General features: G+C 40.9%; 1 protein-coding gene across 3 annotated transcripts in view; it reads left to right on the top strand.

Moving 5' to 3' along the window:
* The window catches only part of GAS6 (growth arrest specific 6), a 57,180-nt gene extending 31,303 nt beyond the window's left edge, over positions 1–25,877 (top strand). For all 3 annotated transcript variants that reach the window (XM_075265120.1, XM_075265122.1, XM_075265121.1), the window contains exons 6-16: positions 2,849–2,971; positions 6,109–6,231; positions 14,761–14,886; positions 16,006–16,127; positions 16,217–16,335; positions 18,315–18,504; positions 21,310–21,474; positions 21,560–21,728; positions 22,140–22,312; positions 23,471–23,696; positions 25,386–25,877. In XM_075265120.1, coding sequence (XP_075121221.1) covers positions 2,849–2,971; positions 6,109–6,231; positions 14,761–14,886; positions 16,006–16,127; positions 16,217–16,335; positions 18,315–18,504; positions 21,310–21,474; positions 21,560–21,728; positions 22,140–22,312; positions 23,471–23,696; positions 25,386–25,537 — 1,688 coding nt within the window. In that variant the 3' untranslated portion in view covers positions 25,538–25,877. The remainder of the gene's footprint in view (positions 1–2,848; positions 2,972–6,108; positions 6,232–14,760; positions 14,887–16,005; positions 16,128–16,216; positions 16,336–18,314; positions 18,505–21,309; positions 21,475–21,559; positions 21,729–22,139; positions 22,313–23,470; positions 23,697–25,385) is intronic.
* Positions 25,878–26,963: the final 1,086 nt, after the last annotated feature.

Here is a 26,963-nt window from a genome sequence, read left to right on the forward strand (position 1 = left end):
ATGTATTCAGCTCATCGGCGGTAGGACGCCGATGAGCTGACAACATAGGCGTTTAAAGCCGGAGCTGTCACAGCTCAGCTCCTGCTTTAACGCTGAGCTCCGGGCCTCCGGCATTTGTAGCCGCGATGTGATGACGTCATCACATCGCGGCTACAATATGTGTATGAGGGAGAGAGCTGCGGGGGAACGAGGAATGGTGAGTGTGTGTGTGAGTGTGAGAACGGCATGACACTGGGGCAGATGGAGGGGGGGAGAACAGCATGACACTGGGGCAGATGGAGGGGGGGAGAACAGCATGACACTGGGGCAGATGAAGGGGGGAGAATGGCATGACACTGGGGCAGATGGAGGGGGGAGAACGGCATGACACTGGGGCAGATGGAGGGCGGAGAACGGCATGACACTGGGGCAGATGGAGGGGGGAGAGAACAGCATGGCACTGGGACAGATAGAGGGGGAGAGAACAGCATGACACTGGGGCAGATGGAGGGGGAGAGAACAGCTGACACTGGGGCAGATGAAGGGGGGAGAATGGCATGACACTGGGGCAGATGAAGGGGGGAGAATGGCATGACACTGGGGCAGATAGAGGGGGAGAGAACAGCATGACACTGGGGCAGATGAAGGGGAGAGAACGGCATGACACTGGGGCAGATGAAGGGGGGAGAACGGCATGACACTGGGGCAGAGACTGGGGGAAATGAAACTGTGGGCAGATAAAGGGGGAGAATGGCATGAAACTGGGGACAGAGATAGAGGGGGGGACATGAAACTAGGGGTAGATGAAGGGTGTATATGAAAATGGGGGGGAGATATAATTTACGGGTGACTGTAGGAGGATTATACTGTGTGGAATCACATGAAAATTGAATGAGAATGGGTGGAGTCAACATAAAAGTGGGTGGGGCCTAATTTGATGCGGCGCGCTGCACGCGCCGCACGTTTTGTTCCCTCTTTCTGGTCTTCAACAGTTGGGAAGTACAGGTTAGAAGTGCGAGACCCCCAGTAAGTAGGGCCCCGCCAAAGTCAATTGCCCAGGGCCCCGCAAACCCTGGATCCGCCACTGAATATATAACAATAGATCGCCTGAAGCTTTCAATTACACTTAAACTGGCGCTCCACCATATACTTTACTTATGCACTCAGTGCTTACATTGGGCCAGAATGCGCTGGAACTCAGTTCCAGCATAATGACAAACTGTCTTTCGTTCCGGTATAAAGAACCCCACAAACACCGCTATCATTATACCTAGGGGTCTTTCCAGAGTTCCCCCTAAAAATGTTTTCCTAATTTAAGCACTGCATGTACTATGGTGTTTTTGGATGACTTATTGTAAAACCATATGCAATAAGTATGTTGTGTTGTGGAGTTCTTGTGAGATGGGGGGCGCTTACTTTCTGAAGGTAAAAAATAAACATTGCATTACAGTCTAGTGTTACCTTGAATTTACATTATATCACATCCTATGTTAATACAACCTATTGGCGGTCTCTTATTATCACGAAAGCACTTGAAACTTCATGTAATCTATTGGGATGTGCATTCGTGCAGTGATCTTTCATGTGTAGACGTCATTGCCTTTACTGTATATCTGATGCAGGGCTGTTGTGTGTCTAAGAATAGTTTAGAGTTTGCTTTGACTTCTAGTTTATAAGCTGTGTAGTCTTGTATAAAGCAGCTGGTATATATTTTGTGTTCCCTGTTTATGTCTCATTCTTTCAACACTCTCTTATTTGCTATTGTGATTAATATGTGATTATTGCATGTTATGTCTCTGTACAACTTTAGTTGATCCTCCCATATCTACAGACAAGTCTTCACGTGTCCAGGGTGACCCTGTTTATAAAGCAAAATAAAAATTTCTTTTTCTACTTCCGTCTGTTTAACTTGAAATTCCAGTCTAGTCCTTTCTGCAGTGATGATTCTTCATATAGAATCAAGGTAGCAATTATACTGTAAAGATAAAACAATGTAATAGGATGGATTGCTGAAAGGAAATGCAGTAGAGTTTCTGAAAAGCAATCTCAAATGTTTTTGTGTGCTATTTATTAGAGAAAGTGCCACTTTTCTATTTCGTTGTGGTGAGTTTTTTTTTTTTTTTTTTTTTTTTTTTTATTGACAAGTTCAACCAAATATCTTAGATTGGCGTCTCATAAGCTGATGGTAATGCCACTTTAACATAGAATGTTATTGCCTTTTTGTGAAAAGCATAGTCAAAAGTAAACAACTAATACAGCAGTTTTTTGACATAATTTTTTTTGCAAATTTGGCCACCATATTGGGTAGAAAAAGGCAATATGCAAGGAAACAAACACAATTACAAAACTAGCTTCTGATTTACTAATATTTGATTCTTTTTAAAGTAAACCTGTCATTTGGAAAATACAGTACAATCTGCAGGCAGCATGAACACATTGTTATATAATTTTGGGGGAAAGATTCAGTATAACATATCCTTTATATCGCCTTCTATATCCATTGAAAGCTCTGCCCTTTCTATCAATGAATGACAGCTATCTCTGTATGCCGTGATAGAGGCAGCTGTCAATCATAGATAGGACCGCCTCCTTGACTTCTTAACATAGAATGAGCAAAAATTCCAATTAATAAATGGCAGGTTCCTAGAGAACTCTATATAAATCTGCTCAGCTACTTCTGCCATATAACATGTTACCTGCAGATTGAACAGTATTTTCCATTTGACAGGAAATTTTGTTAACGTTTTTCTGGATTTGCAGCTTCTTGTTTGCATTATGTATATTTTTATGCACGATGGACTTTATTTTATTTATTTTTTGCTTAATGTGTATAATATATAATATTTTTAATTCTTTCTCTCTTTCTTAGACTTACGGGATCAATGTTCCTCAAGTCCATGTTATGAACTTGGCTCCACTATGTGCATAGATTTGCTTGGAGACTTTTCCTGTTTCTGCAAGAAAGGATGGATGGGCAAAACGTGTAAAACTGGTATTTAAGATAACTTCCTATAACCCTTTTGTACATAACCAAGGTTAGCTAGAGTGTAACAATGCTGGTTTGCTACAGTGTACTGTGATAGTTATTATATACAGTTGGACAGTAATCACACAGAAAGAGAAGACAGCTCTGCTACATCCATATTGTTACTACATACAAATCTTAAAGGGGTTTTCTATTTATGACATCAAAAAATAGGGATACATTTCTGATTGTCTGTTAATCCCGTAGCCACGGACTGTCCATCATATTAACATGGACTGATTTTTAGCCATTAGGGGTAAGCCATGAATGACAGCAAGTAGAGATCTAGAAAACCATAAGGAATTGATACAGGTACAATGTATACCAGTATGGTACTGTAATAGGATGTCACCAGTGCAACAAATCAATTTCTGAGATTTCTTCCCTCCTAGATATTCTACCATCAACTATCAGTGGCATTATTGAAAAGAGGAAATATTTAGGGACCACAGCGACTTGGCCAAGAAGTGGCAGACTAACTAAGGTTACAGAGAGGGGTCAGCGAAAGCTGAGGCGCATAATGCATAGAAGTCATCAGTGGACTGTTGACACAATAACTGCAGAGTTTCAAAACACTCAAAAACTGTAGTGTCATGGCATAGGTTTCCATGGCTGAGCAGCTGCATGCAAACCTTACGTCACCAAACACAAAACCAAATGTTGGATGGACTGGTGTAGCGCATGCATCCACCTGACTCCTCAATGGTGGAGACATATTATGTGGAGTGACAAACAACACTTCTCTATCTGGCAATCTAAATGACAGGTCTGAGTCTGGCAAATGGGAGGGGAAGGTTACTTGCTTGACTGCATTGTGCCAACTGTAAAACTGTGAAGTTTTTGCTGTGGGGTTGTTTTTAGGGATTTGTCAGAGCCCCTTCATTCTAGTGAAGGTAGATCTTAATGTATAACACATTTTGTATACTTCTAACTTTGTGGAAATAGTTATGAGTAGGCCATTTTCTGTTCCAGCACAACTATTCCCCAGTGTACAAAGCAAGCTCCATAAAGGCATAGTTGGGTGATTTTGGTGTGGGTGAACTTGACTGACTGGCACAAAGCCTTGACTTTAACCCCAATGAACACCTTTGGAATGAACTAGAACAGAGAGTGCTAGCCAGGTCCATTTGTACAACTTCAGTATTTAACCTCACAAATGCTCTTCTGAATTAATGGGCCAGCATTCCCACAAACACATTCCAAAACATTGTAGAAAACCTTCAATAAGAGTCCAAGTTGTTTCAGCTGCCTATGGATTTAAAATGGGATGTCATAAAAGCTCATGTAGATTTCCCAACATTTTCCTCGAAATAGCATATATATGTATATGTGTGTGTGTGTATATATATATATATATATATATATATATATATATATATATATATATATATATATTATAATAGGAGCTGGTAAAAGGGTGATATACTATATGAGGGCAATTTGGCCCCATCTAAAGCATGCTATGGGTACCAATCTTTCCTAGTTACACCCCTATCTACAGTGGCTGCCAAAAAAATGCACCCCCAGTGGATTTTGTCAAATGTAAGTGATGCATATAAATTGAGTCCCTACAAAAATGACATGCATATCTCCTCCTACGAATCGACTGAAAAATGTCACGTGACATGTACAAAATTGCCAAATACTCGTCATCCAGGAGAGAAGAGGATAGAAATGGAAAAAGACAAGAAATCATTTTCGCTACAATCATTACATTTAGTGAAATGGTGCAGTTTTTATGGCCGCCACTGTATGTACTACACAACTTACTGACTGGATGACTAGATGACCATAGTATGGAGACATTATTATTATTATTATTATTATTATTATTATTATTATTTTTTTTTTTTTTTTTGTAAGGATCTAATTATAGAAAAATTACTTTCTATTAGGGCCCATTCACACGGGCACAGAGGGGGCGGATTATGGCACGGAATCCAATGTCATAATCCGCCCCCTCACAATGGTGGTCTATGGAGACCTCACGGAAAAACTAAGCGAGCTGCCCTTTCTTCAGGTGTATTCCGCGGCTCATTGAGCTGCGGCATCTGCCTCGCGACAGCACCCTCTGGACTAGGCCCATTCATTTTGGGCTTGCTCCAGAGCGGGAAGCCGCGTCAAAATCAGGACCAGAATACGCTATTCTACGCACATGTGAACTAAGCCTTAGTCTAGAATTATGAGAATGGGAAAAGAATGCTGCTATATAAGACACTCAAATAAATGCTACTGCTACTCTGTTATTCTGTGCTGTTTTGACACTACTAGGTTTGTAGATGAGAGGGTATATTTGCACAGAATGAGGCAATAAATTAATTGACTAGCTGGCAGCAGCCCCTGCTCGACCCTTCCTTTCTCCATAGAGTTCTGTGTGAGGCTGAATATGGAGAGGAATCTAATGTAAACAAGCAGTCAGATTGAAGATAAGGAGCAGAACAGTTTAATAAGTGTTGAAGGAAACAGATCTTAATAAGATGTACTACAAAGTTTCTTATGTTCACCTGTACTATTCATTCATGAGAAGTTGTTTAGAACTGGGGGGTACGCTTTAACGGTTATGTTATGTTCATTTTGTGCATTGTTTCAGAATTTCCAAATAATGTTCCTTTGCATAAAGAGTTGAGTACCTTTGTAAATACATTGCAGAATTTTTGTTATAATCTGGAGCTGCAATCACAATTTTTTGGATACTATTGAAAATGGTCAAGAAACTTGTCAGACACTTCCTTTAAGATTTGATTAATATACAAGTTAGTGGTCAATAGCATAGTATGAGAATCATGTCCTATTAAGCAGTTAAAGGGGTTATCTTGTTTTCTAAGATTGATGTGCTATCCTTAGGTTAGACCATTACTACTAGATCTGCGGAAGTCTGACATGTGGGAACCCTGCAGATCACCGATACTGAGGGAGCATGGGAGAGCACCACTATTCACTCGCCATACACATGTCAGGGAGTGTAGATACTGCAGTGTTGCCTCATTGAAGTCTAAGCATAAGCCATCAATATTAAAAACTGGATAACATCTTTTAAACAGGGCTTTAGACAAAGATACGATCTTTACATGCACATACAAATCACTCTTTTGTCATTTATCCAGATATAAATGAATGTGCTGACCAGAAAGGAGGATGCTCCCACTATTGTATCAACAAACCTGGGACATATCACTGCTTTTGCCAGAGCGGCTATCGTCTTCTTGCAGACAACAGAACTTGTGCGGGTGAGTTTAAGTTTAAACAAGATATCTGTTCTATTTTTTTGAAGGAGTGTGTGTAGAATGTCAGACTTTAGCTTATGCCTTACTACAAAAACACCCTATAACTATGATGTTTGAGTTACCTATGATGGTTAGAATGGGTAAAAAAGGACTTGTATCCATCATGTCCAACCAAGGGATGGGAAAGGACATGGCTGAAGAGAAGAATTGAGGAAAACAAGAATTTTATGGCGTAACATAGGCATCAATCAGTGGCGTAACTAGGACCAGCGGGGCCTCGTGGCGAACTTTTGACATGCCCCTCCCCGGCCGACGCCCGCTGATGGCCCCGATCGAGCCCCCCCCCACACACACATTCCTGCTCACTCTATTATGCCCCTTAGTGGTCCCTGTACACAGTGTTATGCCCCTAGTGGCCCCTGCACACAGTATTATACCCTATACTGGCCCCTGCACACGCTATTATGTCCCATAGTGGTCCCTGCACACAGTATTATGTCCCATAGTGGCCCCTTCACACAGTATTATGCCCCATAGTTCCCCTAGACACACTATTATGCCCCATTGTGGACACCCATGAACGGTTATTATACTCTGAGGTCTTTTCAGACCCGAGAGTATAATAATCGGAGACCGAGAGGGAATAAGAGATAATCCTTTAATAGTCCCACATTGGGGAAATTTCACAAGCAAAAAAACCAATGTTACTTACCTATCTCTGGCTCCCCTGCAGTCCTCGGTGGTGCGGCCTTCTTTAATGACATCCGGGACGTCACATGACCGGGACCTGTGTCCTGGGTCATGTAACATCAGGGAGCATCCAGAAGTAGGCCCGAACCTGCCCGGAGCGTGGAAAGGTAAGTAACGTGGTTTTTTATGTTCTCTTACCTTTCCTGGACCTCCGATCATTATACTCAGGGGCAGTGGCGTAACTAGGAATGGCGGGGCCCCGTGGCGAACTTTTGACATGGGGCCCCCCCGACACCGAAGATCTCGACCGAGTCCCTCCTACGCATTCCTGCGCGCTCTATTATGTCCCTTAGTGGCCCCTGCACACAGTATTATGCCCCATAGTGGCCCCTGCACACAGTATTATACCCAATAATGGCCCCTGCACACAGTATTATGTCCCTTAGTGGCCCCTGCACACAGTATTATACCCAATAATGGCCCCTGCACACAGTATTATGTCCCTTAGTGGCCCCTACACACAGTATTATCCCCCATAGTGGCTCCTGTACACAGTATTATCCCCCATAGTGGCCCCTGCACACAGTATTATCCCCCATAGTGGCCCCTGCACACAGTATTATGTCCCTTAGTGGCCCCTACAGGACTAAATACTGTCACTGCTGACCGCTATACCAGGACAAATTGTGGATAAAAAAAAATCTGGACCTGTGCATTACAATTTAGTAACTCCATGTGCCTCATAGTAACAGCAGTTAACCCCATCATCTCCCTCACATTAACCCCTGTTTGCCTCACCATAAGAGTTACTGATATGTGAGAGACATGGAGGTAATAATAAAGTATCTTCATTATTATTACCCCCATATGTCTCACATATCAGTAACTCTTATGGTGAGGCACATAGGGGTTAATGTGAGGGAGATGATGGGGTTAACTGCTATTACTATGAGGCACATGGAGTTACTAAAACACAAGTAATCCCCCCAAATGCCTGATAGTAATAAGTATAGTAACCCCAGTACGTACCTGTGTATCTTCAGTTTCATTTTCCTGGAGCAGCTTCTTCCTCTTCTGCTCTTGCAGGACGGCAGGGATAAGCCCCGCCTCCTCCTCTCATTGGTGGGCAGAGGACAGCAGAGAAAGGGAGGGGGGAGAGAGGGGGAACATCTGAAGCGCTGAGAGGAGCCAGACCTACAGCTCCTGTGTCTCAGCCGTTGCTGCAGCTTCGGGGCCCCCTGTTGGTGGAAAGTATTCCACCAACAGGGGGCCCCGATCATTATACTCGGGGGTCCGAAAAGACCTCCGAGCATAATGATAGCAGCAGTAGCAGCTGTCACCGGGCCCCTAATGTCCCGGGCCCTGTGGCAGCTGCTACCACTGCTATGGTGGTAGTTACGCCACTGCTCAGGGGTCTGAAAAGACTCCTGAGTATAATAATGATGTCTGTTGGGCCCGCAGCGTCACTTACCGATCCCGGCCACTGCCAGGATCGGTAAGTAAATGGGGCCCGTTACCGGCTGGAGTTACTCCAGCCGGTAACGGGGAAAAAAAACGCAGCGGTAGCAACTGTCGCCGGGCCCTAATGTTCCGGGCCCTGTGGCAGCCGCTACCCCTGCTACCCCAGTAGTTATGCCACTGGCATCAATGGTCTTTTGCAATTAGAAGAAATCTCAGCATTTTACTAAGTTGTTGGTGCTGTGACCAGGTCCTGAGGTAGACTATTCCACAGATTTACAGTCCTAACTGTGAAGAAGTCTTGTCACCTCTGCAGATTGAACCCCTTTGGAGGTGTGCCCCTTTGTCTTTTGGAGGGATTTTACATGGGGCGCCTTTTCACCATATTTTTGTATGGGCCATTGATATATTTAGAAAGGTTATCCATTTGGGCCCTTAGATGTCTCTTCTCAAACCCAAATAAATTAATTATTTTATTCTTTCCTCATAACTGACAGCATGCATGCAGATTATTTTATTCAGATGCATAACTTTACATTTATCCACATTGAAACTCTTTTTCCAAGAGGATGCAGAAACGCTGTCTGTCCAAGTCTGCTTGTAATCTACATACATCATCCAAAACCTAGAGGCAGTTCTATTAATCCTTGGATGAAAGCCTTTTTCTTCCGATAGATAAGTAGACAAACATGATATTAGAATAAATGGAAATGGACACAGTCGAATCGGACAGATGCAAATGCGTCAAAAAATGGCCAAACTACAAAGTTATATAAATATTTTTTCCCATACGGTGAATGTCCTAGTGGAGGGAGGAGTGGAGTCAAAAGAGCTGTTTTCTCCTTCCCAAAAAAATATTAGTTTAAAAAATGATCAAAGCATAACACATTCCCCTAAATTGTATAAATTAATATATCAATATTAAAAAAGTTCTGGGTGTCAGAATATCCCAATTGGAATAATTGAGCATAACTCTTTGGATACAATGCATTCAGCCACTTTTAATCCAATCACAAGCTAGATCATCAAGAGACAGCATCAAATGCCTTTGCAAAATCAAATAAACACTATATCCACAGCCATCTCTGTCCAAGCTTCTATTCACCTCTTAAAAAAATGAATGCAGGTTAGTCTGACCACTTATGTCCTTATTCTAACAATCAGTGCAGTGTAACTATTACTGTCGCATACTCCTGTGTATAGTCCCTTAGGTGCCCCTTCAAATGGATGTTAGTTACCTTAATTTATCTGGCGGATTCTTGATGATGGACCTCGTGGTTCTGACCTGGATCTGTCCCTCTAGGCATGTGATTTGAACCAGCATCTGACTTCCGAGCCACCCCAACCTCTTCCTCCTCCCCCTAATCTTACAGTTAACTACATGACTATAGTAAAGCCAGCCCCCATAGCGTAAAATTTGGAACACTAACCATAAGGACCTTTTGGACAACGTAATACAGGTGCTTGATTGAGTGTGGGGGAATCTGTGAAAGTTTATGAGCTGCCTTAGGCCACCATAGTAACCTATGATGAACCAACTCTTTGTTACAAACTGACTTATTGTTTAAAATTTTCCCAACATACAACTTTTTTGAAACTTACATATACAACCATACAGATAAAGCATCTGCACAGTATCTGTGACTTCACCTCCCTCTCTTTCAAGATCTGTAGTGCAGTAACACCATTCCATTATTAGCTTGCAGTAGCCAGAGTGGGCATTCCTTATTATGTAGCATGTGACTAAGTGCTTACGAGTGAAAACTACATTTACCAGGTGCACCTTGCTCTGTCTTCTTCCTCACTGGCCACTCTTTCTAACAGAAATCATTCATGCACTGTGCATGCTCCTTCTGTTAGGGTTGGCTCACATCTGCGCCCTGTCTCCATACAGGGATTCCTTTCCCCTCTCCACATGAAAAATGCGGAGACAAAAAATTCTACAAGCACTCTGCATTTTTCATCTTTTCCGGGCGGAAACCGAACGGAAATAATTCGGACCCCATTATAGTCCTAAGGTAACTGCTTTTTTATGCGGATTAGGTTTCCGTTCGGGAAGAGGCCCAAAATGGACTCCCTGAACAGAAACCCCAGAGTAGATGTGAACCCGGCCTTCTTAGGACTGAACATGCATGGTTGTGTAGCCCTAATAAGTTGCAATAGGAAAGACAAAGAGAAACTGAGCGTGCTAATCCTGAATGAGGATGGACTGTAGGCCGTCTTCTTTGGCAACAAAGCTCGGAAACAGCAGTAGAGAAAGGGGGATTTGTTAATGAATATTAAATTATAACTTACTATAAGTCATCATTTCAGTCCATATACTAGGATCATATATCAGTGTAGTTTTAAATTACTTTGTCAGTGCTATTGGCAGTGACAATTGTCTTTCTAAGCCATGTTCACACTTCATTACTGTAAAATGAGAATGGCTGGATTCAGCTTTGCTGCTTAGTAGCATATGTTATCAAAAGAAAGTGCACTTTGTTCCATTTCTCTAACAAGAAATATAAATGGAAAAACAGCAAGACCACAACAAGAGCACATAGGTGGTTACATTATGTTTTGGCTTTTATGCAGCAAATTGACCCGCTGGTAACTGCCCCCCCCCCTTCACCAGGTATGAGCCTGACACAAGACCTGCTGTAAGCTACACAATCACTTCTAAGGTGTCCTGTCTTATAAGGAGTCTGAAAAATGTCAGAAAAGGTTTAAAAAGCAGTCAAAATAATTTCCAGGGGCAGAATTGGTCATTGATCTTCATAAATTTGGCATACAGAACAGCATGATTGTATGGATAATTGTATTAGTAAATTTCTCTCATTGTACTGGCTGTTTCTGCGCATGGAATACTGTATTCTTCAGGAAAGTTTAAAGGGATGCTGATGGATGCCAGCACTGCTGTTTCTCTTCTCTAGCTGTAAGAAATCAAAAAAAGAAATGACCTGTGATGCTAAAATCTTCCAGTTGTATTAGCCAGCAAGTATTATTTTCAGTGGTGGGCTGGCTTGTGCATTGGAGAGAGGATTAATGTCTGCAGCGGTGTACATTGTAGCCAACAGCTCTGTGATTTTTAGCACACAACATTCCTGCACTGAGCTGCAGTAAAAACAAGACTGGACATGTATATTTTCATAGTCTTCAGCACCCGTATGATTCCTCGGAAACAGGCCAATGTTTTCAAATCCTCCAGCTGCTTACCAACAAAATGAATTACTTTTCAACTAGTGGTTTACCAGAGACGTACCAGCAATCCACACATATTCCGAGAACTATGCCGATCTGATAGATTTGGAATGTGTTGTTCTGTATTTCCTATCACTGTAAACAATAACTAAGCTGAAAATATGTTAATGTGCTGCAATGGATTTCAGATTTCAGTTTTAGTACTAGACAAGTATAACTTATTCAGGGCAGGAATTTGTCCTTGTATACAGTGTCATAGTCCTTTGGATTTTTTTCAACAATTTATTTACCACCGTAAGACTAGGTTCTCAGAGGACATATGAACCAGGGCTGTGGAGTCAGAGTTGGAGTTAGTAAAAAAGTTACTGACTTCAAAGTAAAATGATTAATTCTTTTCAGTCACAATTATTGTACAATTAGATGTACATAGTTTGTTGCTTATTTACTTTTTGTAATGCAATCACTAGATTTTTTTGGTGAATTAAGGGAACTTTGCAGCTTCTTTTTGGCCATGATTGTCAGCCATTTATGATGAAGTCTGAGTTGGGCTGTGGGAAAATAGAAGCATTGGAGTCAGTGCTTTGATAATGGGTTTCCAACAGTTCATATAACAGATGGGATATCAGGTCTTAACAGATTGGATGCTTGGTTCTTTATGATTAAACATTATGGGGGAATTTAGCAAAGTACATACATTACAAAAGACATAATGCAACAAAAAGTATCTGGGCACCCCTGCTTCATAACTTTCCACCGTCCCTTAGCTCATGTTCACTACCCTCTTCCTCTTCTCCATGTCTTCTGTCTTTCGTGGACATCGGACGCTATAACATACCACCGGAAAATGGCGACCCGGGCATGTGCAGTTGGCTCTGCCCGGGCCGCCATTTTCCAGTGGTATGTTACAGGGAGAAGAAAAGAATAGAAAGTAGGAGTAGAATAGCCTTTTTAAAGGCTATTCCAACATGCCAATAGTTAAAAAGGTGTTTTTCTAATGATAGACTCACTTTACCACCACTGACCCTGCACCATCAGTTATGAATGTAAGTTAGGGTTACTAATCCTAACCATTTTACAAGTCCGTATCAAAAATAAAGTCTCTGAAAAATAAGACTGTAAGGATTGGAGTCAGGGTTAGGCAGTGCAAAGTGACACAGCTGGAAAGCAACACTGTGCAACTAATGACAAAAGGGGTCGCAGGCCCTGCAGCTATAACTATGCTGTAATATCTGAGATGAGGCAGACCAATGCACTTCCTAATTGAAGTGCGCCTACCACGACTCCTAACGCTGCTATCCGGCGGCTAGGATAAGGGGAGAGGAGGCCCTGAAAGTGCTAGGGACTGGAGTCACGAGGGTCACACCTAAACAGAAAGCACAGTGTAACTGCAATGCAAAACAAAAGACTAAACAGCATGGAACCAGGGAAGACCACAAGTCCCAGCAAGACACAGAAGAGAAGGCGAGGTCAGACGAGCAAGAGGTCGAGCCAGGAGTTATAATAAAGGTACCAAATCAAAAGACAAGGGATAGTCAAAAATACAAGCCGGGTAAATAAACCAAGAGAACAGACCGAATACAAACAGACAGGGAATCAGACTGAGCAGAGGAACCAGGAACCACAAAGTGAATGGCTGGCAAGGATCCATGCCTGGGTGGGGTTTAAATAGCAGCAGAGAACACACCTGATGGCTAATGGCATGGAGACTGAAGGCAAGGAAAAGATTAACCCTTAATAACCTAAGCACACCCAATAGAACTCCTAACACGTCTCCCAGGGAGACGCCGCGCAGCAAGGAGACCGCGGCGACTCCGTATCCTGACAAAGACCTACTACGAAAATAAGCCCTAGCCCTTATTTCAGAGAAAAAAAATAATATAAGACCCTGTCTTATTTTCAGAGAAACACAGGTATGTATGTTTTATTGACCAGTGGAAAAATGCCGAATTCACATTGACGAATGAGTGGCCATCTTTGAAGAGTTATCTTATAATATGATAGCATATTTGAGAAATATACTATCACTTTATCATCAGTGGAAGGCTGACTTCTGTGACCACCATTGATCTTTACAATAAAGGAGCCACAGCGCTGCTTCAACAGAGAAAACAGTGATGGGAATGTGATATTAAGTTAACGTTGCAGTCATTTTATTCTCAGGTATTCTTAGGGTCAGTGAAAGTCTCATGGGATTTAGCCACACAAAACATAAAGTTATGGCAAGCGATACACTATATAAGATGAGCATATCCTTTTAACAGAAGCTGTAAGCATACATGGGTGCAAAAGTCATCCACTGCACATGGCAGACGGTGTATGTTTTCCAATTTTTTATTTTTACTTTTGTGAGTTTTCTGTGAATATTTTTCAGGCAGGATATTGGCTTACATTTAAGAATTGCAAAAGAAACAGTCAGCATCACCTATCCCAATCCCATTATCATTCCTAAATATTTATATTATATTTATATTTTCATCATCTCTGAGATCTGCTAGCCATAAGGTAACTAGTGCTCTATATCACAAAGAGAGCGAGGAATGTAAAAACCGTTTGTGTTTATATAGTATTTCATCATAGTACTATCTGACTGGATCACTGAAAATATACAGCTAGTGGTCAGTAGTAAATCCTATTGTAACCAGTCACATGGCAGAGGCAGTACTTACTGCTGTGGATTTTCTGCTTCCATTATACTGCCAACGTTTCTGTAGGTATAATTGACATACTGTGATTTCCAAAACCACAAAAGTTTGCAGCGTATCCACTGTGTGTATTTTCCCACAAAGTGGGGATGGGATTTGATGGAATCCCATCCACTTTGCTGTGACTATAAAACGCCACATTTCTTTCCGTAGCAAACCGCGGTGTTTATGCCACGTGGGTCCCTGGCCTAAGACCCTTTTTAAAAGTAGTCTATTACTTCACCCAAGCATATGCTACTGTCACCACCATTTTACAGAGCACATTGCAGTGACAACATACCTTTGTTATATATGTCACTTTTGTAGCTTTGGACAAAAAACAAACTTAGAAGTCTCATACAAATGAGGAAGTTGGTGCACTTGAAGTGAACCTTCAGCTCCTCGATTACTGCTCTTACTACTCCGACCCCTACTACCTCCATCCTGCACCAACCGATACAGTCAGAGTTGATCCTCCCATTGTTATTGTTTTAAATAACTTAAGAAATATGTTTTGTAGATATTGATGAATGCAGAATCTCACCAGACATCTGTGGAACAGCAAGATGCAAGAACATGCCAAATACTTATGCTTGTATTTGTGACGATGGTTTTAAGTACGATGAATCAACTAAAAGCTGCCAAGGTATGCTGATGGTTAATAGTTGTAATTGACTTCTTCAGAACTTTATATTAAAATAATTATTGCTTTATATGGTCAAATATTATCAACAATCCTGTAGCAAGCTATTCATTGCGGCAGCGGCCTGTCCACAACTCAGCTGCACACTAGCCAATGTGTGGGATCCCAATCTGAAATCACTGATGTTCCTGATCAGTATAAGGGCTAGTTCACACGTGAACAAAGGGGCGGATTTTGACAGCGGATTTCGCTTCAAAATCCGCCCCTTTACAATGGTGGTCTATGTAGACCACCGGGCTTTTTTTTTCCGCTAGCGGCGGGCTGCCGCTAGTGGAGAAAAGAAAGGACATGCCCTTTGTTCAGGCGGCAGCTCCTTCCTATGTCGGCTCATTCATTTGAGCCGACAGCGGAGGGGAAAGCCGCGACTGCGATGGTCGCGGCAGGTGGGTTTTGACAAGAGAGAGACGCGGCTCGCCGCGGCTCTTTCCATGTCAAAACCCGCGCGGGCAGTTCACGTGTGAACTGACCCTTATTGTTCTCTCACAGTCTTGTGTCCATGCTGAGCCTCATGGGCAGGGCGAAGTGACTGGTGCCTGTGTGTAGTTGGAACACTTGAGTCAAAGAACTCGCAGTCTAACCTTAAATTTTGGACAAGGTTTTTCTCTCCTTTATAGTGGCAGTAAAATGTGAAAAGGGATTTAGAAATGTACCAGCTATTAGTGCTTCCCTGTTTTTAAAGTTCCTACACAATTGATCTACGAACATTGAGGACTAGGATAGAAAAAGGGTTTACAATGTTATTTTAATAGGGAATTACTTATACTACATTCATTGTATTAACCAACCAGTGTTTTTCTGCCGGCCAAGACAACAGTGCTATCCTGAGACTTGATGAGTCTACTGATATAATGATGGTTATAGAACTAGCATAGAAGCGGACCCATGCAGTAATGTTACATTCTGATCTGATATTACCTTCAAAAGAGATGAAATCCAACAGAGGCTGTGCAATTTACCTCAATTATTCAATTCCGTAAATAATTCATATTCCCTAACTACAGTATATTCAATTGCAGATAAATATGGCCTATCCAGCCTAGTACTTTATCTTCTATTCTGCAGATATAAATGAATGTGAAGAGAAGCGTTGTGAACAAACCTGTGTCAATACACCTGGAAGCTATTCATGTCACTGTGATGGGCGAGGAGGAGTAAAATTATCACCTGATATGAGCACTTGTGAGGTATTGTTTATGTTGTGTTTTTGTCAAGCAATAGTCATGTTTGTGTAGTGTATTCATATTGTGTTGTTTTTCTGCCCATTTGCCTGTAGGACATAATGCCTTGTGTTCCTTTTGCAATGGAGAAGAGCATAAAGTCTTTGTACCTTGGCAGGATGTTCAGTGGGACGCCTGTGATCAGGCTACGGTTTAAGAGAAAGCAACCCACCAGGTGAGAAGGTTACTCTGTAACTGCTTTGAAAGAGATGCAGAGTGAGATCTGAAATAAGATCACAGAATACAGTTAGCGTTCTCCTTGTTTACATACACTTTGCTAATGACTGATTTTTACTACTATTATAAAATTATAGATACTATTCTTTTCCTCTGACTTCTACAAACCTGGCCTCTCCTATACTCCAGCCTTGTCTGGATTTTTTTCTGAAAGCATTTCTTGACATTTTCCGTTTTCTCCATTAGAGTGAAAGGAAAATTTGGCACAGGTCTGTTCTTACTTAAAACAGACTTAAATTTGGCTGTAGAAAATGTTGGCCTTGGTGATGGAAATAATCCTGATGTCTTTCTCTGCAGTGTCTCCTAACACTTAGAATAATGACTTTTAGTAGTTTTTATGATTTCTTACTCCTCATTGGCACACAGCTCGCACTGACGTTACACAGGTTTCTTCTGAATTCCTAACTCAACTTATTACAAGTCAGATTGTTTTATTTGTGTGAAGGAAGCAATAACATTTATTGGAAGGTAATTGTTTTTACATTGTAGCTCCCATGTTTAGAACAGTTATTCCTTGTATATAGGAGCAAAAGTTGTTTTAGTTAAAGAGGAACTTTCACCACCAGAGCAGAAACTGGCAAGGGGTGCAGTTGTGAGCTCTGATACTGTCCACCTCTGATAGGAGCTCTTAATCATGTCCCCTTGCCTTCTCCTACCTGACACTGTCGACCTGACAGTACGGAGCCTAAGCAGCAAAACTAGCAGCATTGATTGCTTGGGAATGTGGAGACTAGAGAAAAAATTCCAACTGTGTTGGAATCCGTGAATCAGTGACTATTAGCAGCTAAGAATTGGAGTTGGTGGAGGTGGTAAAATGTCTTTTTAAAATCTTCTGTTCTTCTTTAAAGGGGTTGTCCCATAACAAGGATCCTATCTATACTGCTAGTTTATATGGATATAAGACTTTTCCTAAATACATTTCTTTATCAAAACTGCTTTGCTTGGCCGCTATCTTAATTTATTCACTTCATTGTTGACACGGGCCCTTGGGATTATCTGCTCATTTGTCAAGTGAGTAGCTGCCTGCTCTCAGGGGGGGAGGTAGGGGCTGACAAGCAACGGAGTTCCTCATATAGGGGAGGTGAGAGCTCCTGGATTACTGTGCTGTCTATCTTCAGCTTTTCCACTTATCAGACGGTTTAATTGAATTTGGCTGAGATAAGGAGTCCGTTACCTCTGTATGTAATGCAGGCTGACTCAAATCCAGTTTTGCTACATCAGTTTCCACATCAGCGTCATACTGTGGATCAAAGCAGATAGCAGAGCAAGTGAAACCCCGTCCACCAATGTGCGAGAAATCCAGGAAGTGAAGAGAGTACAGAGCCTTCAGGCTGCAGAACAAGAGTTATGGGAATACCCCTTTAATCTCCTGTTCTTTTTGACCTATACAATGTAAACTATACGAATGAGTATGTTGACAGAAAAGGTCAGGCTCACCATTCTGAGTTTTGTACACCAGAGAAATGGCTCCTTTAAGTCGCATTTGTTCAACCGCTATGTAGTAGTGGACACACAGTGCGGTTTAAGAGGCCTATACGATTTCTTATTCCTTTTAGTGTTTCCTTGTGAAGAGTCACAAATCCACTTCTAAAGTTTCGGAACTTCTATTTCTACGTTCTTTTAATCCTCTCCGCCTTCTTTGTTCCTTTCATCACTGCTTTATGTGTTTTCTTGCACCCATCTCCGTTTGAGACTGGCCATACATTTGAGATACCTGTTGGCAGACTCTTATCCACTCAGCAGCTATCTTTCCTAATTCCCCCAAACATGGCTTTTACCTGGTACCGGTCCATTGCTGGTTGAACATACTGTATTTGTCTGGAAATGGGTTCCATGAGTTATGATTTATTATATTGTCTCTTACGGACTACAAATAATAATTTAAATGTATTGTTTTATTTCTTTGCACATTGTTAGGCTTGTGGCAGAATTCGACTTTCGAACGTTTGACCCTGAAGGTGTCCTTTTCTTTGCTGGTGGCCATCAGGAAAGCTCATGGATAGTCCTTGCTGTGCGAAATGGAAAGCTTGAGCTGCAACTGAAATATAATGGGATAGGACGAGTGACAAGTAGTGGACCAATAATAAACCATGGGTTTTGGCAAACTGTAAGTATCTTCCAGATAGCTATAAGTAGGCTTTTACTTAACATAGGAACTGTAACAAAAAGTCTCATTTGTTTTAAGTGTCCAATATTAAATCTAATAGTTCTAAATCGCTGCTTTCCCTAGAATACATATAAAAGTAGAAAATTATTGTGAAACACATACATATTAGGTATTCCTGTGTCCAAAAATGCCCGGTTTACTAATATTTTTCCTGTACGGTGAATGTCAAAATCAAAAGTGCCAAACCGCCGGGATTTTTTTCACCGTTTTGCCTCTGATTTAAATAAAAGGTGATCTAAGCAATAGACATTTCCCAAAATAGTATAATTAAAACGTACATCTGTCCCCCCCAAAAAAAAGACGCCCTATGCATCCCCGTACAGCTGCAGGGTCATCTGTCAATGTGGTCTTGCAGCTGTTTCAAAACTACAACTCACATTCATTAAATAGTTTACCATTTTTTGCTTCAAAATTTTTTTTCCCTATTTTCCTCCTCTAAAACCTAGGTACGTCTTATAGTCCAGTGTGTCTTATAGTCCGAAAAATATGGCACTTGTCTTCTGGTCTGGATCTTCTGGGTCCAGGAGATCACTTCTGGGCGAGTGGCACCTCCTCTTCTTGGCGTCTGCCGACCTCCCACGTCTGCGTAATAGAGCTAGAGTACCGGCTAATGTGCATGCCGACACTCTGACATGCAATAAAGCTTATCAGTATGTTGTTCAATGGCATTACACTATATTTGCTTCAGTGACATTACACTACACACGGCCTCATTTTGAAATGGAAGGGGACAAAAAATTTTACTGGAGTGCTTCTTTAAGTTTAATTCTTTTTAAGCTAAAGGGATTCTTTTTATAATCTTATACAACCCTTCCTATTTGTTATTTGGACTACTTGTGTCTTGTGTGTTCTGGATTTTTGTTTCATATTGGTGAATCCTAAACTATAAAGTTAATTCATTGGCAGTGCTTTTTATTTAATACTTTCAACTGGAATATACTACAAGCAATTGATTTTTACACAAGAGCTGAAATTTCCTAAGCATGGGATCATGTCTAGTCATATATTTGTCTACCTCATTACATACATCTAGTCTGTCACAAAATAAGCCGAAATGTTAATGTTTCCTGCCAACTAGGATCAAATAAAGTTTTATGAAGATTTTCAGGCCACCATAAAGCAACTGAATATCACATTCATTCAAATAGACTTTGAGAAAAGTGAATTATAGTGAATAAATAGAAGACTTTCTGTGTAATTATTGTAATAAGCATTGTTTATGCCTTATATGAACATTGTGATATATGTTTAAATGTACAGCACCATAGTATTAAGGGAATAGTAATACTAATAATAATAAATAATAATAGTGTTGTAATTGCTGCAGGAAGAAGTATGGCAGAACTCTCTCTTCTATTTCTGTATATATAAAAAAAGTTTAAATTAAAAAATTTTAAACTGCGTGACCTTTGTGGACCAAATGGTAAACTGTAGATAACGTGGAGTTTTAGGGAAACAAAATACATGTACTGTCTTGGTTTTATTAAATAGAAATGTACCTCCTCACACCATGTAAAACTGATACTTTTATGACAAGTTACTATTTTTGTTCCCTATCCCATCTTTAAAACCACAGGTCACATTCATGTGACTGTCTAGTAACTCTGCTCACTCGCTAACACTGGGCTTGCTTGATATTTCTCTATTTGCATGGGAATCTTCTGGGTTCTCTGGTTTCCTCTAACACTCAAAAATGGAGGTGAGGGCTATAGTTTGCACACACTATAATGTCCCAAAGTAACATCTAGACAGTATAATATCCCAAAGTGTCTCCTCCATAGAGTATAATGTTCAATAGTGGCCCCTGCACAGTATAATGTCACACATTGTTTCCTCCACATAGTTTAATGCGATATAGCAGACCCGCCACACAATATAATGTTTCATGGTGGTTAATCCACACAGTATTATGTCCCATAGTATCCCTCCAAATAGTATTATGTCCCAACGTGACTCCTATGTTGTTTGTTGCAAAAGTTTGGGGCTCAGCAAAACCAGAAATTTTTAGGATACACCACCCACAAACTACTATGATTATAATGATCGGAGGCACAAGGGAGGTGAAAAACATAAAAAAAACAGTGTTACCTCTCTTAGGCTCTATCGCGACTCCCTGCTGTTATTGACCCTCTTCAATGCCATAGACATGGGTTATATCGGTGTCTTGCTGCATTACATTTACTGGCTTGACCCAAGTGACGTCATTACAGAGAAGCCCATGAGTGGTAAGAAACATTGGTTTTTATGTTCATTCACCTCCCCTGGGCCTCTGATCCCCTTCTGCCCTCCAGAGGGCCCTGTACCTCCCATAGCATGTCACTGGGGTGCACAAGATACCCTGGAGGGAAGAAGGGGAAGTCGAGGAAGCCATGAGCAGGAGTGGAGATCAGTAAGTGAATAGGACCCATTACCTGCTGGGATTACTCCAGCAAGTAACTGCCTTTTTAAAAAAAAAAAAAAAAAAAAAAAGCTTTGGTCCCTAAGGTCATGGGCCTTATGGCAGCTGCAATGGCGTTACTTATGCCACATTGTGTGTGTGTGTGGGATGTGAATGGTAAAAAGCTGTATACTTTGTACAGCATTGTTCAACACATTTTGTAGCAATCTAATGAAATAAATAACTAGTAGCAGTTGCTGATTACCTGAAGTTAATGGTAGTCTGGAGCTGAGCAACAGATAATAGGGCCCTGTATAAAAAAATCCCAATGAACTTTTTGCATGTGATGTGTATTTTTGTGCCTGCAGATTTCTGTTGAAGAACTTGATCGGAATCTGGTGATAAAAGTTAATAGAGATGCAGTCATGAAAATAGCAGTGGCCGCTGACCTTTTTACATATGACAAAGGATTGTATCAGCTAAATCTGACAGTAGGAGGAATTCCTTTTAAAAATAGTGATCTGATTCAGCCAGTAAGTACCAGCCTAAACAGTAGTCATAAGGAGATCTGCCGTGTTTAACTGACCCTGAAATGTGTTAACCTATGTCTGCTCTCAGATGAATCCTCGTATGGATGGCTGTATTAGGAGCTGGAACTGGCTGAATGGAGAAGACACTTCTATACAGGAAACTGTGCAAAAGAGTGAGAAGATGCAGTGCTTTTTGGTTGCTGGTAGAGGATCTTTTTATCCAGGAAGAGGATATGCCATTTTCTTTATTGATTACAGTAAGTAAGGAAAAATTTGGATATTTATGGGAAATAACAATGATGATTATAAATGTAATGTGGTTGTCAATTATAATGTGAGTTTGTATGGCATCCCTAGTGACATCAGCAAGCTCTGTTCTGTTTGTTGTGAGGCGACTTCTGTTGCCAATCCCTGTTCTTAGAGGTAACCTCTACACGATGCACTTGGCCATTTGGTCTCAGCAGTCATGTGACATTTGTGTAGAGGTCAGCCTTGAGAACAGTGATGGGAGCTTGTATTAAATTGACTTGACCAACACCTTTTAAGTGTGTTGTGTATGTATAATAGACACACAGACTGAAACCAGTGCAAAGTGTGTAAGGTTACATTCAGATTTATTTTTTAATACCAGTATCAGACTCTTGTAACATTTTGCTGATCTCTTGTAGTGCCTTTATCTAATGAAGACCAATATGAGTCAAACTGGAGTATAGAGGTCAGTGCAGAGATAAATCCAGCAACAGATACTGGAGTGCTCTATGCCCTTGTGTCAGAAGACAAGGAAGTCCCTCTATCACTAGCTCTTGTTGATTATCATTCAACTATAAAAGTGAAACGGCAGGTAAGATCTGTACATAGGTTAACACCATGATAAATACATGTGCTTTCTTGAGCTTTCTTGTACAAACTAAGAGACATTGAGGGAATGTATCAAACCCGGCTCTCCAGCATTCTGATATAATATAAAAAAAAAAAAGGTTGCAAAGTAGATTTGCAAATTTTTCTGAATATTTGTGCAAAAATGTTGCATCATTTTGCTTTTTCTCAGCACTCACTCCACTTTTGAATGTGGGTGTGGCTAGCCTGCCCAGCCGTATGTACACCATATGCAACTTTATAAAAAGTTAAAAAACCCTGTTGCCGAGAATGGAAACAGACTAATTCCGTGTCCATTCCCATTGACACTAACATGATGGACACCATCTTCCATCCTGTTTGCTTCCATTTTTAAATGGAAGATAATGTCCTGCATGCAGGACTTTTTCTTCTGTTATGGGAGTAAGCAAACCTAGTGGAAAATGGCACCAGATGGGAACAGACATAGAATCAGTCTGTGTCCATTCTCTGCAACGGTTTAATGTCTGTTGCTGTAATCCTATGATGGAAGACAGTAACGGACATTAACAACAGTAGTCTGAACCCAGCCTAAGGGGGCAGTGTCAAAAGTAGAATGACCGAGGTATTACACTTAAATATGTGCCAGATTTATCAAACCACATGTAAAATTTGGGGCAAATCAACTGAAACTCCAGGAAAACTGACTTTAAAGTTTCCCTCTTGATTAATTCCCCCCCATTTACTTAGTAAGTTTCATTTTTATAGTTTAGCCATTTTATTGGATTTGTTATATATTAGTTAATGATGAGATCATTAGCCTTAAGTAGACAGGTCACTGAGTCCATAAACATATGCAGAAAATAACACTACCTAACAGAAATTACATAAACTACATTATTAGTAACCATGTGCTAAAACAACAGAGCATGTAATATACAATTGTTTTACTAAAGCAAGACTTACTAAGGAAACAACTCTTGTAACAAAGCACCCTAGACCAGCTCAGCTGTACTGCCAGGCACCGGCATCATTGACAGATTCTTAGACCAGATGTTCTGTTTCCAGCAAAAATATTAAATGGTAATAGCTCTTCATTTGCAGCGATTGATGTTTCACAATGTTAATAACAAGGCCTTTTTTCTTCTCATTTCTCTTTGTGCAGTTTATCATTCTGTCTGTAAAAAACACTGTAGTGTGTCGGCTAGAAGTAAATGTGTGTGATAAAGAACATTCAGTGGAGATTTCTGCCAGTAAAGACCACATACAGCTTTCATTTGATGGGACCCTTGGAGAACTGGAATTATTTGACTCAGAACTACAGACCATACTATCCACATTAAATGACCACATACAAGAAGGAGTGAAGACTTATATAGGAGGATTACCAGGTAAATATGAAATAAACATGTCAATCTGCATCAGTGTGACATATTCACAGTTCACATCAAGATTTGGATCATATTGGATGTACATTCCCAAATCTACAAACGCTGGGACACGTTTGTAGATTTGGGAAACCAAAGAATAAAGAAACCAAGAATGCGATGATTTGTAAATCTCATATAACCATATTTTATCAACAATAGATTATAGAACACGTCAGAAGTGGAAAATTAGATATTTTTCAATTTCATTTGGAAAAATTAAATAATTTAGACACTGATGGCAGTAATTCATCTCAACGTTCATTATAACGTTTGGCAAGTGAAGAGAACAATTGTGCGAGATTTGGTAGAGGAATGTTGTCCTATTCTGTAGGATTCCAGCTACTTAATTGTCCAGGGTTGTTTTTGCCAGATTTTTCGTTTCATAATGCACCAAGTGAAGCCATGCTGTTGTAATGTGGTTAAGCACTATCTTGCTAAAATATGCAACGTCTTCTCTGAAAGAGATGTTGTCTGGATAGCAGCATATTCTGTTCTAAATCCTCTATGTACTTCTCAGCATTGATAGTGTCTTTCTAGATGTGCAAGCTGCCCATAACATAAGCATTAACACAATACCCCATACCATCTAGAATGTAGGATGTTATACTATGAGCTGATAACAAGCTGGTTGGTCCCTCTTCTCTTGTTTTAATGAAGGATTCTTTAAAAAAATTTCACATTTTGATTCATCTGACCACAGGACAATTTTCCATTTTGCCGCAGTCCATTTTAAATGAGCTTTGGTCCAGAGAAGACGGCATCATGGATTGTGCTAATATATGGGTTATTCTTTGCATGATGCAGCTTTAAAGGGTTTGTCCAGGAATTTGATATTTCACAGTGGAAGCCAGGGAAGCTAAATTTAAAAAAAAAAAAGAATCCTTGTCCCTGGCACTGCAATGCCATCACTGCTGTCTGTTCAGTCTTGAAGTTGCCGCACATGATAGGAAAGTACCTAGTGACATATATAAGTCTGTGAGTTGTCAAATTTCTGGACAACCCCTTTAACTTGCATTTGTGGATTGCACTGTGAACTCTGTACACAGGCAAGTATCCATGAGTCCATGCAATGTGATTTGCATTAGTGATTCTTGCCTGTTTTTTTTGCAGTGGCACATTAAACCTCATTGAATAAAGGTTTTGTCCCTTGGGCCCAGAGATCTCACCAGATTCTCTGGACATTTCACCATCTACAGAACGTAATATCATCAAAAGATTCAAAGTCTATTTAATTTTACATTGAGTAACCTTTTTCTGAAATAGTTTCACAGTCTTTCAGAGATCAGTGACCCTCTTGCTGTCTTTGCTCTTGAGAGTCTTTGCCTCTCTAACATGCTCTTTTATATAGTCATGTGACTTGGTTGAAAATTGACCCTCTAGCAGTTCTTCATTGGTACCACGTCTCCAGCCTTTTGTTAATTCTGTCCCAACATTCTTGAGATGTATGGATGCCATCAATTTCTAAATTAGACATTTGTGCACTTCATTTGGAAAAATTAACTAACTTTCAGTTTCTGCTATGTGTTCTATTGTGAAAAAATATGGTTATATGAGATTTTCAAATCCTTGGATTTGGGGGTTGTATAATTGGGGGCGATAGTAGACGTCAAGCTCTTGTATTCATACAGTTTTGTCTTCTGTTCTGTATAGATATAGAAGTCACCCGTACCCCAGTCACTGCATTCTACCATGGCTGCATGACCATCAAGGTTCAGCACGAGATCCTGGACTTGGATGAGGCTTTTCACAAACATAATGATATCACCTCCCACTCATGCCCACCTATTAAATCTCTCAAATAGTCACCTTACACTTTTTTTTTTTTTAACCAAGTATCTTTTTTTATACATGTATAAATTATTCTGCAGTATTGTGTGTATAGTTTCGTAAAACACTGAAATTATGTAGAACCTACTGATTTTTTACATGGTGTCAAGAGATTGAGAACCTCCTTTGTTGGTTAAGGATTGTAATATATTGTAAATAGTTCAGAAAACTAATGTTAATTACCAAAATCCTGTGCCGAAAGTTCCTCATAGAGGCTTATTATTGACTGAGAACTGTGGTAATGTTGTGGAAAAGATGCAAAACTGGAAATGTATTATATTTTTAATAGCAAACACGGCTTTTTAATTAACAATTTCCAAGTTAAAATAAAAACTATTTTAAAACGTTTTCAAATTATTGACTTCGTTTTGCATATACCCTATGCCAATAAAATCTAGAAATCTGCCCAACAAGTCTACTGGGAAAATACATTTGACTTGGCACTTGTGTGCTGGTAAGAAAATGAAAATTCTTTAACTGCAGGAAGCGCAGTGTCGCTGAAAATAATGTGTTATATTTAGTGTCCATAATATACGCAACTGGTGTAACTATTCCCTGATGCAGTTACATAACCAGGGCTGCAATCCCAGGTTAAAATCTTCTGCCAGTCCAGTGTATTACCAGCATTCAAATGAGCTCAACACCATAACTGTGTATAGACTAAATCCATGAGAAATGGCTGTGATAGCTTCTCTGTTTGGTGTACAGCAGGCATGTCAAACATGCGTCCCAAGGGCCGCATGCGGCCCTTTACAGGCATATCTGCGGCCCTCCTCACAAAAGTCTCAAACTTTGTCTCTAAACTTTAGAGACAAAGTTTGAGACTTTTGTGCGGGCCACAGATGTACAAAACTCACGATCAGCACTTCCAGCTCTTCATTCATTGGCCCATATCCCTGCATATGACCTGCTTATGTGATCAGCGGCTGCTGTTCACATAAGCAGGTCATATGCAGGGTCGCACCTCTCATGAAGCGACCGCTTCAGGCGGCGCTATGCCGGGGCCCCAGGGGGACGGCATTTTTTGACCTAAGCCAGTCCAGGACAAACTGTCCTGGACTGGCTTAGTGTCACCGTCTCGACAGGGAAAGTGAGCGGTGGATTGGGGTGATTCTGCTGGACGCAGCGCTGCTCCAGCGACCGCCCCTCACCCTTCGCAGAGAGCAGGTCTCCCTGCCTGTTCTCTGCCTGCTCCGCCCCCTCCTCTCCGCCCCCTCCTCCCCACACGCCGGGTGACGTGGCCACGTAATCAGGCCCGCACCCGACGTGTGCCTGCGTCCTACGCGGTCTACGGATAGGGGATAAATAATAGATTTATGATGATGGGGGGGTTGGAGTGCTGGGGAAGGGTTGGGGTGCTGGGGGGATTTTTGATGGCTGTCTGGCCCTTCCCACCCACCT

Source organism: Leptodactylus fuscus, chromosome 2 (assembly GCF_031893055.1).
Source record: "Leptodactylus fuscus isolate aLepFus1 chromosome 2, aLepFus1.hap2, whole genome shotgun sequence".
Lineage (NCBI taxonomy): Eukaryota > Metazoa > Chordata > Amphibia > Anura > Leptodactylidae > Leptodactylus > Leptodactylus fuscus.